The sequence below is a fragment of the Malaclemys terrapin genome, chromosome 22 (assembly GCF_027887155.1).
Source record: "Malaclemys terrapin pileata isolate rMalTer1 chromosome 22, rMalTer1.hap1, whole genome shotgun sequence".
Classification (NCBI taxonomy): Eukaryota; Metazoa; Chordata; order Testudines; family Emydidae; genus Malaclemys; species Malaclemys terrapin.
The window spans coordinates 12,552,441-12,569,303 of NC_071526.1; the positions used below are offsets into that span (position 1 = coordinate 12,552,441).

At 53.3% G+C, this 16,863-nt stretch overlaps 1 protein-coding gene across 1 annotated transcript; it reads left to right on the forward strand.

Annotated features, from left to right (window-relative positions):
- Positions 1–1,180: 1,180 nt before the first annotated feature.
- Positions 1,181–15,075, forward strand: HPCAL4 (hippocalcin like 4). Its single transcript, XM_054011688.1, has 4 exons — positions 1,181–1,345; positions 10,363–10,532; positions 11,379–11,594; positions 12,719–15,075. Exons 2-4 carry the CDS (start codon positions 10,371–10,373, stop codon positions 12,914–12,916), a joined length of 576 nt encoding a protein of 191 aa, XP_053867663.1. The 5' UTR covers positions 1,181–1,345; positions 10,363–10,370; the 3' UTR covers positions 12,917–15,075.
- Positions 15,076–16,863: the final 1,788 nt, after the last annotated feature.

The window sequence follows — 16,863 nt, forward strand, 5'->3', positions numbered from 1 at the left end:
TCTGCACAAGAGGAAGGGTGGATGAGCAGGAGTTATGTTTATTGTTATACATTCCTCACTAGACCCCTGGCCAGGACTCTGGGGCAACACCCCGAGACTCCATCCCAGACTTTATGCTGCACCCACTGCATGAGGGGACAGGACTTTGGGCACATGCACAGGAATGATCAATGAAGTTCAGTCATCTATCTTGCTAGCAAGGCTCAGTGACTTGATATAAGGAGCTGCCTGTAAGTCGGGCCACAGGTGGGCTCCATGTTAGCCCCTCCTTGGATGATTTAATGCCATGTACCTGCAATGCAGGCCGAGGTGAGGGCAGTGCTGTTGGCTCAGGTGGAGACAGGCAGGTGGCCTGGCATGCAGGGTCAGGAGGACGTTCAGGCATGCAGGGGCTGGGAGGAGTGAAAGCGTGGAGCCTCACCCAGGCCAGGAGAGCGACAAGGCGAGCAGAACGGATAGAATCATAGACTATCAGGGTTGGAAGGGACCTCAGGAGGTATCTAGTCCAACCCCCTGCTCAAAGCAGGGCCAATCCCCAGACAGATTTTTACCCCAGTTCCCTAAATGGCCCCCTCAAGGAATGAACTCGCAGCCCTGGGTTTAGCAGGCCCATGCTTGTCGGGGACCCCCTGGCGCTGCGTTTGGCAGAGCTGGGGAGATGTCTGCGCCCCACGGCGGCACAGCAGCCCTGGGTGGCACGGGATGCTGCAGTGGGGCGGGAACAACAAGCAGGTATGGGGTAGCTGACAGGAAGCAGCTGCAGAAGAGCTCGGTGTGGGCTCGAAAGCTCGCCTCTCTCCCTCCCCAGAAGTTAGTCCAATGAAAGCTATTCCCTCCCCCCCCCCCCCTTGTCTCCCTATAACATCCTGGGACCTGCATCTCCCCCCATCCCACCATGCCCTTCTCCGGGAGAAGACAGAGCACAGGAGACCCCCTGTTAGCCTCGGAGCCCTGGGAGCAACCTCCCCCCTGCTCAGCACCCCGCGAGGCCAAGCGCCCCACGCCCCTGAGCAAAGCGGGCTGGAGTCAGCCCAGCAGACAGGCAGCCGGGGATCACGCTCCTAGCCCCACCTGTAGCCCTCTGCTGACTGACACTCTCCTCGCCCAATCAGCCTGCCAGCAGAACCAATCCGGCTCCTCCCTTCTGAGCGGGGCGGGGCACATACTGATACAAGCCAGAAGGAGAAGCAGCTCCCAGGCAGATCAGGTGGGGGGACAGCAGGGCTCTCTTGGGTGCATGGGCAGGGAGCGTCTTCCTTCTCCTGAGACATCGCACCTGGGGCTGACACCTCGCTGGGCCAAAGAGACAACGGCAGCTTCACCTGCATCCTAGTCCACCTCCAAGGTAAGAGGCACCTGGAGGGTGAAAAATGCTCCAGGGGCTGCGACAGCCCCAGTGGCTTTGGGGAACAAAAGGGGGTTGGTAGAAATAAAATGGAGGTTTAGCAATAGCTGATGATCACACAATGTGTTGTGATTAAAGGGGGGGGGGGAGTGGGTCTGATCACCCAGCTGGCCCTGTCATGTGGCCGGCTCTGCTCACCCCCTCTTCTGACCCAGAGCCCCTTGCTGAGTGAGCTGTATCTGGGGTGCCACAGGAGCTGGTCCCAGCCAGGTGTTGTACTAGTGGCATCTATTGCAAAGGAGTGTGTGTGTGTTTAAGTTGCTTCTCCTGAGGGAGCAAAGAGGCTGGGACTCTGGTTCCTTGGTTACTGTGCCCTATGGGCTCCAGCTCAGAGCTTGCCCTGTGCTGGCATCACCCCAGAATGCTTGCTGCTCCTTCTGCAAAGTTCCCCACAGCTCTGGCAGTGGGTTTGGTGAGTGCAGCGCCTGGCTGGCAGGCATGGGGCGCCCTGCCTTTGGGAAAAGGCAGATGAGCAGGAGGAGGGGTATGGGTTGGCTCTCAGGAGGGGGCTGTTCTGCATTCAGCCCAGGGGAGCCTCCTAACACAACCTCAGTCAAAGACCCGTAAGGTCTCTGGGGAGACATGTGCACAGACACCCCTCTGTACCCCATCCCTTTGTTTGCCTCCAGCTAGCAGGTTTGTGCAGTGCAGCGAGGACCGTGTCGTGCTGCAGATCCCAGCAGCATGATTTTACGAGTGTATGTGGGGGCGGTGGGCTGGAGGGAGGGACTGTAAGGGTTGTTTTAATTTATGCTTTATTGTATGGGGGGGGGCAGTAAGGGGATCATTCCTCCACATATACTAGAATGCGCATACAGGTGCTAGTTAGTTCTTATATGTACCAAAGCTTTAGATTCTCTCCCCCCAACCATAAAAGCAGCCATCTTGTCATTGCCGGTGGGAAGGCCCTGGTTTGGGAGGGGATCTCAGTAAGTCCCCTGAGGAACGTTTTGGGTACGAGGTATTGTAAGTGGTGGCATTGCTATTCTGGAGGCCAGTGTCTCAAAAAAAACAGTTTGCAATCCAGAGTCCCATGTTTAGTCACAACAACAAGCCAGTTCCCCGGGGCTTCAACCCACAGTGTTTTTTTTTTTGTTTTTTTTTTTCCCCCTGTTCCCCACTGCCTGCAGCAGGTACCATGAGCCGCACACAGGCAGCAGGGCGCAGGGAGACTTGTTTCATCGAGATTCTGTTATCTTTTGACCAATCGGAGCTCTGGAGGCATGTGGGGTGGGTTCTCCTTATCTCGGAGAACCTTCCGAAAGTGCCATTGCACAACTGAGAATGAACACCGTAACACACGCTCCAGCCCATGGAATGAAGGAGCCCTTTCCAAACTCCACCATGTGCCCGCATCTTTGGATTGCACACAGTGTCGTGTGTGTCGAGGCACGCACCGTGCTGATCTGTGCACACGCACCAGGCAGACTGTCCACACAATGGAACGTACACGGCACACAAACCGGCTCTCACAATTCTAGGTCTTGCATCAATCTGTTGCTATGGTTCTTTAACTGTTAGTGCAGCAGCTTGGGTGGGGCCACGACCAATAATTCTACAGCTCCTTTCATCCCGCCCAGTCCCACAAGCAACCATGAAGGTCTCCACTTAATCCCTTGTTCCACTGATCAAGATGTAATTTCCTGCCTCTGGGGTTCACTCCCCTTCCCTGCGCAAAATGGAATTATCCCAGCCCGGGATGCCTCTTTATTCCCTGGCTCCTGAAGCGTGAACTAAATTGCATCAAATGGCGGCCTCAGAAATATGGCTTTAGTGTCCCTTCTCTACACGTTCCCGTCTCGTGTGTGTACACCCACACACTCAACGCTTGTACACTCCCCTTTGCGCACACAATGGATATGAGTGCACAACCTGAATATGCGCGTTCCTTATGTGTATGTAACCTGGCTAGATATATTACATACCCAGGTGTTGTTGCACTCCTTACAGACCTACACGTGAAATGTCTTCCTGTCTGCCCAAACCCACAGGGCTGATCACATGCTGCTCCCAGCGCTGGCTCAGCTCCTACTGAATAGGGACCATGCAAATATCGCCCGTACCCTGGGGCGTTCCTCACAACAGTTCTCATTGTTCTCTTATGCAAAGTGTGCCCACTCTGGCAGACGTGGGAACCTCATTGTGTAGCTACTGGGAAGGATTGTCCTTCCTGTCTCTGCACACTGGAGGGGATCCCTCAAGCCCAGCCATTTCCCTTCCTTTGAACCCACCCGCCCAGCAATCTTCTGCCTTTGTTCACATCAATGGCTTTTGCACCAGGAAAACCCTGACTGCTTTAGGAGCAAAAGGGTTAATTCTCTATCAGTGGCAGAGCGGCCTGTGCCTAGACTCAATCAGGAACTTGTGGTGATCTGCAGAGGGACACAGTCCCACTAAATGGAAGGAAGGGGGACTCCAGGAGACCATCTCAGCCCCACAATCAGAGGGACGGGGGGAGCAAAACAGCTGTATCCAAGGCCTTTCTCTGATGATCAGAATCCTAAATCTCTGCAGCAAGATGGGAAAACACAGAGAATGGAGAATTTCCATGCTCCACGTGAGTCCAAGAGAATAACTCCTGTGCTCTGGCTTCCTGTGTCTAGCAAATACACTAGCACTACATCTTTCAGCCCACAGCACTCTGCAGGTTTAAACTGATTTACTGGCTGTAGCTTGGGATCCTGTCACTTGGCTGCTGAAATGCAGCCACTTCTGGGGTGGAGCATCGCTATTGTGAAACAGCATAATTGCACCACAGTTTAGAGGGAAAACTGTGGCAGGGAAGCGTCTTCCCATTTTGCAGCTGGGGGAATTGGGGGCATGGAGAGGTGATGTGACTTGCCCAAGGCAGCCTGGCTGGAACTAGCACTGCAGTGTTCCTGGGTCCCAGACCTATGCTCTGGCCCCTGCTCTCAATTAGAGCTGCTGGGAGAATTGGAAGTGGGAAGAAAGGAATTGACCCAAGTCTGGTTTCAGCCAGGGCATGAGTTTAACACTGAGCGCGCTTGCTCTCTCTCTCTCTCTCTCTCTCTCACTCACACACCACATCTCCTTCTCCCCCCCCCCCCCCCCCCAAGAATCTTTAATAGTAACAAGGAATTGGGACCTTGTTTTGCAAACAGCATGTGAAAAGGGGCGTCTCTAGCAGCAGCACCAAGCTGGGATACGTGACCAGTGTTGGCTCAGAAGAATCCGCATCAGCATGTCCTGCACCCTGGTGTTCCTGGGAGATCTTCCATCCAAGTGGTACTGGCCCAGGCCAGTCCGGTTTAGCACATGTGACCCTGTTAGGTCCGAGACCCAGGTCTGCAGGCTCGTTCGGCTTTCTGGAGAACAGATGCACTCCCCGTGGCCGTGGCTGTGACCCCTTGTTGTGAAATGGAGCTGGACTGTGAGGTTGTTATGCAGGTTTTTAGGAAGACAGGTCGGTGAGCATGCAGCAGGGCCTCACGCATTTTTTCCAGCTCTGAACTTCTCAGGCTGAGTCTTGGTGTAAGAGTGGAGTGGGGATGGGGACATAGGGAGCTTCCCCTTGGAATGGACTTTTCTCTGACACTGCTGGTGCTGGCCATGGAGTGGGTGAAATCCAGCATTGCAGCACTTAATCTCATTCATCAGGACCAAAAGATTCCCCCCCCCTTTAAAATATGGGGCAGGCAGCCCTGACGTGAAAGGTGTAGACAGCTTTATGTGAGGGACCCAAAGATCTCAAAAGCCACGTCTCAGGGGACAAGCACTGGTGGGAGATGTAGAAGGAACCTGATTTTTGCTTCGACCTCCCAGTTGGGACCGCAGCCATGATTTCCCTTTCTCCCCCCTCCCCTTCTCCCCCAAAAGAGAATGATTTAACCTTGGGGATTTATTTATTTACTTTGGCTGAAGCACAAAGGTCTGTGGAAGTAAAAGGCACAGGGGGAAGAGTTGGCTGGTAGCTTCGGGGATGCTGCTACTGTTGGCAACCATCTCTCCACAGTGGAGCTGTCGCCATGGCAACCTCCTCAGCACCGGCTCCTATATGTACCAGAGTAATGAGGAGATTGTCCCTGCCCCCCTTCAGCGGGAGCACAAACAGAGACCTGCGTGAAGGGGGGTGGCTCGGCCTCGGTCCCCTCGCAGCTGCACCTCCCTATGCCTGACCCGGGCAGGGATGTCTGAGACAGACCAGGAATTTGGGCAGTGTCTGCCCCACTTGGGCCTGGAGACAGTCCAGTGAGGGGAAGAGTGTAGAGGTGTTTTTGTGGGGAGGGGAAGCTGCATTGACATGCCCCTCCATTGTGTGCGTCTGGGAAGGGGCAAATGTGTTGCTTCTGCAGTGGGTGAAGTTGCAGGGATGGGGAGTCACTGGGGGGTGGGGGGACAATCTGCCAAAAATCAGGAGGGGGAGGGGAAATAGACAGAAAAGAGACCCAAGCTAGGGCAAGGCCAGCAAGGCCATGATGCTAAGTGCCCTCAGCTCCTGTTGATGTCTGCGGCAGTTGAGACCCTCGGGGATGCTGAGAAGGATTGGGATGGGTGCAGTTGGTGAGTGATGCTGGCTGCAACTATTCTGGGCTGTGGCAGGGTGGGGGCCATCAGGGAGTGGGGGAGCTCTAGGAAGCAAAGCTGGGAATTCCTAAACTGGGGTTCTTGAAACGTCCGCACTCTGCTTAGAGATCCTTCTGCTTTGTCTAAGCAAAATGCCCATGGCAGAGCAAGAGCCCCAAGGCTGTGGCATCGTTCTAGCCCGTTCCTGCAGTGAAGGTGGAGAGGTGGGCACCAGGCAGGATACGAACCCTAAACTCCACCCGCAGAGTGGGAGAGAGCAGTAGCTGAGTGGCTTGGTGCATTTAGACCCTGAGGGAGAGTGCCCCCCAGAGGAGATGAGGGAATCTGCATTATACAGTGTCCTGAGTGGGTCCCTCCCTGTCACTAGCAGCAGGTCTCATTCCAACCAGTAACTCTCTTGGATCGGCTCTGATTTTGGAGATGAAATGTTAGTGCCAAGCATGCAGTTGCTGGTGTTCTGCCTTCTGTTCCCAGATGGTGCCCCAGAGTCCCATAATAAAATCCCCATGTCTTCAGTCCCGTTCCCCTCCCCCACACCTCAACTTCTGGCCCATGTGTGTTGGAGCAAAATCCACCTCGGCTGAGAAACCTGCTGAGGTTCAAGGGGTGACTTAAAGACCAGGGCTAGGCAGAGCTTACGCTCTTCCAGGAGCCGGCTTCTCCCCCTCCAGCAGTTCTCCACCATGCTTCATTGGGAGAGAGTGAGTGGGTGAGCAAGGCGGCGGCTGAGGTGAGATGTTGGCTTAGTGTAATTGGGAACTTCTTCTCTTGTTCAGCAATGGGGCAGCCCCTTGTGCCATACTGGGGGGGGGGGGGGGCATCCGAAATCAAAGGCCCCAGTGACATCTCCTCTCCCAGGCCCTGAGCTCGCTGAAGGTTAAACTTGCAGATCTAGACGCCTACATTGATTGTCTCCGATTGCTCAATGCCGAGAACCACAGCAGGGGACTAGATGCCTGACACACCTTGTCTTGTGCAGGGTGGGACGGTCCCTCCGCCAGCCAGCTCTGCTTACAGGACGAGCGCTCTTCCTGCATGCCTGATTGCACGGTATCCAGGACGCAGAGCCATTAACATCCGTACCAAGAGACTAGACAACTGGCTTGTGATCCCAAACAAGGTTGGCACAGCCTCTGATCTTCACTGAAATCCATGGCCAAACTTCTGTTGATTGCACCGAGGCACTTATCAGCTCAGTCACTTCTGCAGACAGATGGTTGCAGGTTCAAGTCCCACCCTGTGACTTGGGCTTGGAACTAATAGAGAAGCAGGAGGAAGGCGCTGTGCTGCTGACACCTATGCTAGGAAGGAGCATCATTTATTTGTGAGCATTTTGAGACTGTCGTCAGTGACAGACTCTATCTCTTATCTTGGGGCAAGGAACAAGATGTCCTGGGAAACCCAGGAAAGGACAGTACAGGAAGAGGCAGGCATGGAGGGGGAGACAGAGAGGAGTGCCAAAGCAGATGTCTATAAATCACTTGCACTTAAAGTGCCACATTTTGGAAGATGCATCAAACTGAGATCTGGGCTTGTCTGTTGTTCTGGTCTGTCTCCTGATGAACTTAAACATCCAATTTTCTTTAATTTTTTTTTTAAGCGTACAAGGTAACATCAGTGTCCTCCTGGCCAACCATCTGTCATTGGATTAAACAGCAAATAACGACCCAGGCTGTGTGGGAGCGATTGCTGAAAACGAGGCAGATTCTTTCTTTGCCTAGGCAGTGCCTGACTTGCCAGTATTTTGCTTCTCGGTGGGCCGTGGGAGAGCCTGGGCATGAAAGCAAGTGCTATTTTATAAAGGGCTGACTGATGCAGACAGGCAAATGTCAGAGCTGCCCCAGCAGCACCTTTGAAATCGTGACATCCACAATACTGCAGCCCAATGTAACACGCTTGCTAAATGTTGCCCTCTGCTGGCTAGAGCACAAAGGAGGAGAGCCTCCTGCTGCTTGTTCATGGATTTACTCCCTTTTTGCTCAAGTGGTAGAGGTATCTGCTTTAGAATTGAAAGTCTTGGGCTCTGTCTTGGGACCTATGTCTGGGGGTGTTGTGCTAGGAATGACCTCTTTGGAGCGCCTGTACCCTCTCCTCTGCTCCCTAGTTAACCTCCCACAGTGGGGGGTTTGGCATCCATCACTGGAATTCATTAGACACTGGTTCCCCACTCAGGAATTCATCACAGTAAATACTTGGCTATTATATTGCAGCTGTCATATAAGAACCTCAAAGCATTTGCCAGGCACTCATTAAGACTAACAGTGCTCCACTTGGACAGGTATAACAACTGTTCTATACATGGGGAAACTGAGGCACAAAGGCTGACCTATGACTTGCCTGAGCTTATAGGTCAATGCAGAGTCAGGAATAGAAGTCGGAAATCATGCCTCCCTACTCTGACCACAGCAAACAGCACCAGATTATTATCTATAGCTACTCAAATATTTTCCTGCAGCCCTCTTTGTTCCCTGAGGATCTATTCTATTGACACTTGCATCAGGAGGAAAAAGCAGCCAGCCTTATGTGGAGAAGAGAGGTGTGTTCTGGGTGGGGAGATGTCTCAAATTCCTCCCTATATCAGTGCTGGCAACACTCCACTATCTGGAATTCTTAGATGTGGCCAAGCACACGCCTATTGGACTAAAAGGTGGATTGGTCTGTCAGAGCTAAGTAATTGGGGCAGAGGCGGATGGACCCTCAGGATTGCCAAACCCAAACATTCAAAAATCACAAACTGTGACTTAAAATTACAAGTGTAGAGAAAAAACTTGGGTTTCTGTTTCTTTGCTTTCTTGGTTCCGAGCTTCTTGGGCTACGCTCAAGTGACCCTTTTCAAGCTCTTCCTCTGTCTCCATGAGGGCTAGAAACGTACTCTTTACAAACCCAGAGATTCTTCTTTTTTCACGTTACTGCAGGCACCAGGGCTTCAAATTCAACCTCAAATATCCGGAGAGTAGTGCGCAAGTGTTGCCGACTCTATATCTTAAGTTGAAACCTCACAGGTGAGACTGTTCCAAAAACATCATCTTCTACCTCCTGGTGTCTAAAAGCTGGGGGTGACACGATCCCCAAAACACTGACAAGGGCTCCCCTGGGCTCTGCTCCACCCCTTTCATTTCCTCTCTGAATACTAATTTATTTAACCCTTCATAGCCCAGACCACCGACTGCTCTGATTTCACAGCTTCGGTGCTCTCTCTCGCACGCGCTCTTGCGCCCTCTCTCTCCTTCTTTGAAGTGTTTTTATGGAAAGACCCCTTCCCTTGCTGCAGCTACCACTAGCCCTCTGCTCCTGCTCCCCCCATATGCATTCCAGCCTTGCCCAAGCACTGAGTGAAAGCTGGCTGTCTCTTGGCCAAGAGACATTCTAGCACTCTTAGAACCGACAGTGTCGGATGACTGCTGGAGGCTTCCTTACTAAGCTGATCTGATGCCTTCCTGACTCCATCCCCAGAGGTGTGTGCCGGAGCACGTGGCATTAAGGTGCCCTGCTCTCTTGCTACCTGGTGGCCGGTTTGGCCTGCTACAGCCATGGGGAAGGGAGGAAAAGGGTTCCCAGCTGCTACTGCAACTCCCCGGCAGCGCGATGGGTCCTCAAAATTCCACCCCGTCATGCTGCTTTCGGGGGCCCTGTGACATCATCCCAGGAAAAACTCTGAACGAGATGATTCTTACTGGCCTTGCGACTCCAGCAGGAGTCCAATATTGTGAGCCTTCTCAGCTGCTCCTGAAGCCTATCTTACATTGTGGCAGGTGCCATGAGATGGACTCACTGGGCGCTGAGGTTTTACTGGCCATGAGGGCAGGTGCCAATGACTGGTAGGTGGGGTGTTGGCCAAGGTCTGTCTCATGGTGTCCAGACAAGACTTGAAAAGTGAGTGGTGTCAGATGGTGCTCCTGGGATCAGCTGTTAAGCCTCTTCTCTGTAGGAGCCAGGGTGGCCCTAGTCACACATGCTACTGCAAGTGTGGCTGGTTAAGGCCCAAAGAGATGTGGTGAGTATGGAAACATCAACCCCACTGAGTGGTGGGGAGGGTAGGCAGATCTTCTCAGGGCTTTGATCTGTGTGAGAGGTGGCTAGTGAGTCATATTCATCAGTCACAGGCTTTTCCAGTAGCGTTTCTATCTCCTCTGAAACATTGGTAATATTGATACTTGATGCTTCCAAGACCTTTGACAATGTCAGTGCTCTGTACAACGCTTAACTAGCGAACTCTCCCATACACACCCATGAGGCTGGTCAGCATGATTACCCTCATTTTGCAGAGTGTGTGTGGGGGGAAACTGAGGCACGGAGATGAAGAGACGTGTCAGTGGCACAGTTGAGAAGGGAGCCCAAGAATTCCTGTCTCTCAGCCCTCTCCCTAACACGGTCAGTACTTCAGCATCTAGGAACTGTGCTGTTCTTTCCAGAGTCAGTGATGGGAAAACACAACAGTAAACTGGCCCCTGAGATGCTGGACGACCTGGTGAGAAGCACAGAGTTCAGTGAGCAAGAGCTAAAGCAGTGGTACAAGGGCTTCCTGAAGGACTGTCCCACCGGTATCCTCAACCTGGATGAATTCCAGCAGCTCTACATCAAGGTACGGGGGAGGGAAGAAGATGGTCAGTGTTTGGTGGATGGGGGCAGGCGCTGAGTAAACTGCTGGGAAACATGGGGCTGCGGCTGTTTAAAAGGCTGCATTTGGTGACTAGCTGAAACCACTAACTCACCTCGGTGAAGGTAGTGCTAGACCAGCCAGAGGTCAAGAGCACCATTGAACTGCCCCATTCACTGCTGGTGCTGGCTGGGCCCTGAGAGCTTTATGGTTAGGATGAAATTGGGACTCGCTGCTGGCCGTGGCTGGCACAGCCCAGCCTGAGGGATGGATTGTTATTGCAAAGCTCTAGTAGATCTCCCTCTGCTAGCAGGATCCTGGCTGGAGCCACAGAAGCCCCCGATCGTGCTCTAAGCTACCGAATGTTTGATTGTTCCTTCCAAGTCCAATCAGAGCAAGAACGTAACCTCCTGCCCCTAAAACCTTGCTTGCTACCCTCTATCTGCAGGCTGAGCCATGCCCTGAATTTGTCTCCTGGAGTATGTGATTGCCCTGGTGTTTCCCACGCCCCTTTCTCTGCAGTGACAGAATGTGGCCATATTCAGAGTGGCCCCCACACTATAGTAAGAGGCTTAAGAAGTCCTCTAAAGTTCTTGGTTCGGCCAGGCCTTCACAGATTTGTGCCTAGAATCAAATAGGTCCAAATCTTCCTCCTCCCCCCCCCCCACCCCCCCCGGCTATTATCTCTAAGTTGATGCCCTATACTATATCTCTGTTAGAAATACTGATTCTGTATGTATCTGTCTCTAAGCAGCAACAAATCCCATATGCTCCCTTGCACCGCAGGTCCTCTATCTCTCCAGATCTTACTAGCCTCTTCTCGCCCTGCAGTTTTTCCCCTATGGAGATGCTTCCAAGTTTGCCCAGCACGCCTTCCGCACATTTGATAAGAACGGCGATGGGACGATCGACTTTCGGGAGTTCATCTGTGCCCTGTCCGTCACCTCCAGGGGAAGCTTTGAGCAGAAGCTGAACTGGGCCTTTGAGATGTACGACTTAGATGGAGACGGGAAGATAACCCGCTTGGAGATGCTAGAAATAATTGAGGTATTGGAATGCCCTGGCCTCTCTGTCTCTGTGAAGACAGTGGGGTCAAAGATGCTGCAGTGGGCTGGTTCTGATCATTAGCCCCAGCACTGATGGGAGGCTGGAGAGTGGGACCAAGCGATTAGAATAGATGCCCCTTCAAAAAATTTGCAGCTCACGAGTGTCCAAACTCAAAAGCAACTCCAGTATAAACCAAGCCCCAAACCCTAGATCATAAACACCCTTGGCCCCTAGTGGTAAATCCATCTCCCCCGGAGCATTAGCCCTGCTCTCCCCTTCCTAAGTCCCCGTGCTCGATCACAGAATCACCTCTGGCAATGAATGCCCTGCCTTGGGTGTAGACTGGGTCCTGAAGCCATGCAGGGCCACATCTGCTGGCGTTAATTGATGCAGCTCTGTGCTGACTGGAATGGCACCAGGTTACGTCCGCAGACAGTCTGGCCCACAGTCACTGCAGCAGGGGAAAAGAGACCAGCGGGTGGGTATGTTTACTCTGCAGCCTAGGGTGTAACTTTTGGCGCGGGTGGATCTACCTGCACTAGCACACTGCAAAATAGCTGTGTAACCATGGCTACGTGGGTGGTGGTCCAGGGTAGCCACTTGATGCAATCACACCTGTCCCCTGGTATGTACTTTACTTTTTAAAGCACACTAGCTCAATGCAAGCTAGTGCAGGTGTACTATAGACCTAGCCAGGGGGGTGTCTCTACGCTGCAGTCAGTAAGGTGTGACTGCAGCGTGTGTAGACTCACCTGAGCTAGATCAAAGCTAGCTGAAGGAACAGCAGCAGCGTGGGTGGGCAGGTAGGTGGGCAGGCAGGGCTTCAGGTGAAGGGGTGGCGTGTAGCCTACCCATTAATCCAGTTAGCATGGCTAACAGTAGCTGTGTGCCTATGGAGGCATGGGCTAGCAATCCAGTACAAGCCTATGTCTCCCTGTGCTGTGCTATTGTTATCCAGCTAGCAAGAGTTAAAACGAACATGAGTACACCTCTGTTCTACAACCACCCCTTCACTTGCTGTGTGGACCCGCTCAGCCCTGCCCCCGCTAGCATGGTGTTACCACCGTGCAGAAGGGGCCCTCCTGGGCACTTCACCCCTCTTCCCTCTGTCCTTCATGCCTCAGGCCATTTACAAGATGGTGGGGACGGTCATCATGATGAGAATGAACCAGGACGGGCTGACGCCCCAGCAGCGGGTTGACAAGATCTTCACCAAGATGGACAAGGACAAGGATGACCAGATCACCCTGGAGGAGTTCAAGGAAGCTGCCAAGAGCGACCCCTCTATTGTCCTCCTCCTGCAGTGTGACATGCAGAAATAGTTTCCCCGCAGACTCCAGCTGGACTGCCCAAGGCCGCGTGCCCCAGCATACCGGTTACTGCCCTCCCCACAACCTCCACCCAGCCCCTGCTTCCCAGAGCTGTGCACTCAGCTGCCTGGGGCGGAGTTCATTCTGCTTGCAGCCTTCCACTTCCTAAACTCTACATCCCACTCCCCGAGCCCCGCTGAAGGGACTGCCTGAGCCACGTGCCATGTTAGAACCCCCCCCTCCCACCCCCCCCCCCAAATCCCTGGAGTGTGTTCAACCCCACAGCCCATCCCCTATGGATCCATCCTGGGATCACACTGCCAGGAGCGCATCTGCTCCTCTTTCCCTGCCTAGCCCCCAAGTCCAGCTTAAGCCTCCTCCGTATTTAAATCCCCCCCCCCAGAGCCCTGAAGTGGCCTGTCCAAGGCAGTGTTCACCCCATAACCAACATCAAGCCTTCTGGCTCCCCCAAAATGCTGCTTTCTCATCCCTAGTTCCAATTCCTATAGCCCCAACTGGGCTGTTTGAAACCAGCTAATTCCCCCCCATTAAACCCGATTCCTGGTGATGCCCCAAACTAGGCTGTTGCAGTGCCCCTGGCTGCCAGTCACCCCGTCTCTTCCCTCCCCCTCACGACGTACCCCGTCTATGGAGCCCCAAATTGAACTAGCCAGAACTGGGCCCTGACGATAGCTCCTGAGCTCAGAGCCTTGGGCCCCAATCCTTAGCCTCACAAGAGAGTTGCTGTCCTGCAGTCTCGGCTTCTCCTTTCACTGCTGTCAGCAGCCAGCGTTGATTGCAGGGCTCCCATAGGTGAGGCACTTGAGGCATTGTGAGATGTTTAGAAATAACGGATTCTGCTGCCTCTTTCCACGTGGTCTAGCTGTGAAGTCCCAGAGTGCCGCGTTTTGTCTGGCGAACGAGGAACATTGTGGAGCCAGCAGCTTTGGGGTTCAAATGCGTTTTCATGCACCTCTTTTCTCATCTTGACATTAATCTATATTTAAGCTGCCCCCTCTGCTCCCCAGGCCAACCAGAAATCAAGGCAACCCTTGAATACAGGCGTTCTCAGTGGGCTAAGGAAGGAGCTATTGATGCTGTATGCTCCCGTCAAAGGCAGCCCTGAAGTCCAACCATTGCTCATCTAATTTCGAGAGTCCCTTTTCCTGTTGCCCTGGCATGTTGGGGCTGGTCCCGTGTTCAAATGGCTCTTGTCTGCCTGGGTCTGAGGGAGGCCAGAGCTGAGTAGATGTCTCGCTGTTAACATGAACACCCACTACGGACGTTAGTGCAGGTTCGTGGAAGCGAGTTCCTTGTGATTTGGGTGGGGTGGGTTTGTGTCGTTAATGGTAGGTGCAGGCTTTAGACCTCTGCTGTGGGTGGAATACAGAGATTCTGCCCATTGGTGGCATTGCTAGAGGTGGGTATTTTCTGGCTTAAGCTCCTCGTGGCAGGAAGAGTCTAGGTCAGTCTAGTTTAGTTGGAAGAGACTGGCTTGATTCCTGTTTTTTGAGTTCTGGGTGTCGTTTCTACCCCCAAGTGCAGCAGGGCAGAGGGACAACCCGCAGCACGGGACAGAGTGCCATGCATTGCTTGGCACTTATGTGACCTTTGCAGCTGGGTGGCAGTATTGACTCTCTGCAGCGGCATCCCATCTGGAGAGGGTATAAAGTGAGGGGTGGGTTGAGGGGGAAGATAGAAGGGACTGTCTGAAGCTGGGCGACAACATCACGGGTGTGATGGGGTGAGATCTGATGTGAGTCTGGGTCAGGGATGTTCTCCGGGGAAAAAATCTCAACAGGCAGAGGGATGGCGGTGGAGGGTAGAGAGAGAGGGATCGTGGCGGGTTGTGGGAGTGACATGGGGGAGCAACAGAATAGTTGGGATCAGGTGGTGGTTGTGGTCTCCACAAGGACCTATCCAGCCCGGGGGGTTGTTTTGCAGAGTAGGTTTGAGGGCCTGGGAGTGATTTAATATGAGACATTTTTAACTGCATCTCCCCTCCCCAGCCTGCCACCTCTGCCCTTCTCCAACCCCGGGACAGTTGTTTGTTCACAGATGTGTATCTAGTCTGCTCATTGTGGTTTTGATTATTGTAATAACTGTTAGGAAGCCGTGGAGTTGTTTATATATTTTTTTAACTGAAAAATAAAATGTGTCCCACAAGGGTTTCCACAGAGCAATTATTGGTGATGCCCGGGCAGCGTAACCGCCTCTAGATCACCCATTCGCCTGCTGCAGTAATAACCAACATCAGCTTGGTTTCTCCCATGGCTTTTGCTTCTCAATAGTTGACAAAATTCTGACAACTGCACTCCAGCCTGTTGTCCATTCCTGCCACTGCTGTGCATGCTGGGATGGGCCATTCCACCTGGAGTGAGACTGATGAAGGATTTGTGGAAAGGGCCAGGCCCGAGAATGTTACGTGACTCCTACTAGAATCATTGTTGGGTTCTTCTAGCCTCAGGAGCTGCAGCCAGCTACAGGCCTGAGGTGAGGATCCTTAACTCCATCCAAGAGAGGGAGGTGGGTTGATGTGGGCAGCAAGAGATTTCTCACTAGACACCCCCCCCCCCCCAAAGAACTCGTCCAATGTCCCGAGTGATTAGCTTGGGTCACAGGGCTCTTCAGATATCCTGGGGACCTGCACATCCTGGCCTGGGAAGCTCTCTTAGATAAAGCTGATGGGCTCACCCCTGCCCCGTGAGTAAGGTTAGTGGCAGCTGAGTGGAAAGGGGACCGTCTCTTCCCTCAGGCAACTTCACCCACTTTGTTTGCTTTGGCGTTCAGTATGTGGATACCCTGAATGTGGGGGTTGAAATGCCCCTGAAAACTCTGAGCAAACATTTACATCCCCCCTCCCCCCCAAGGCTCCTGGTTTTATCTCCGTCCCAGCCAAAGCATCACCCTGGCTGTGGATGAACCTGGTTTCCACTCTCTGGCAGAGCCCAGCATGGTGCCTGCTACAAAGGCGAATGTAGGGCCAGATCCTGCCCCTTCCTTGGTAGGCGTAGAGCCTCGTCCTCAAAGGGGACGTCTATAAAAACCCCACTGCCCCAAGAGTCAGCGCTCAGGGCCATTTACACAGGCTCAGGCTTTGGGGCTAAACGTTGCCGTGCAGACATTTGAGCTTGGGCTGGAGTCTGGGCTGAGGCCCATCCACCTTGTGGGGTCCTAGATTCCATGCTCCAGCCCAAGCCCAAATCAATGTCTACACTGCAATATTTAGCCCCAAGCTCCAGGACCTCCAGCCTTTGCTGTGCTGTCCCACTGGTCCTTTTACTGCAGTGTAGCTGGACCTAAAGAGACTTCTGGGGAGCCAGCTGCTTCAGGGCATGCTCCAGAGGGGCCTGATCCCCCTGAGCAGGGGGAGTGCAGGGCTTGGACAGCACCTAGCCCAAAGAGCCCCTCAGGCCCTACTGTAATTAACATGATTAGCAATTAAGGGCTGGGCTGTTGCTGCAGAATCCCAAATCCATAGATGCACTGCTCCAGGGGAGTGTGTGTGTGTGTGTGCGCAGGGGCGGTTAACATCACTGTAGCTATGGGTTGCTGTGCATCTCTTGGCAGATGCTCTGGGGGGGCTTGGAGGGGGGGGTAGGAATTGTATTCCCCAGCCTACCCCTGCACAAAACCCATTCACTCCACCTTATGAAGGGGGTGGGGGGAAGAAGGTGTAGAACCTTGAGTTGCTGGGGCTGCGAGGTACAAAGGATCAGTCCCTCCCCCCCCCCCCCCCCCTGCACAGCTCCTTAGTACTGGTGCAGGGCAGTTTTGTGTGCTTCCAGCCGAGCGTTTCTTGGTCAGTTGCGTGGGGCTAGTTGCACAGTCCAGAGCTCTTGCAGAACAAGGCTGAGTGTGCCCGTTACCCCGCTTTCTGCTCTAGTGAGCTCTGCAGGAGTGTTTGGGAGAGGGATGGTGATGGCCCAAGGCCACTTAGTCAACTATTAAATTCCTTA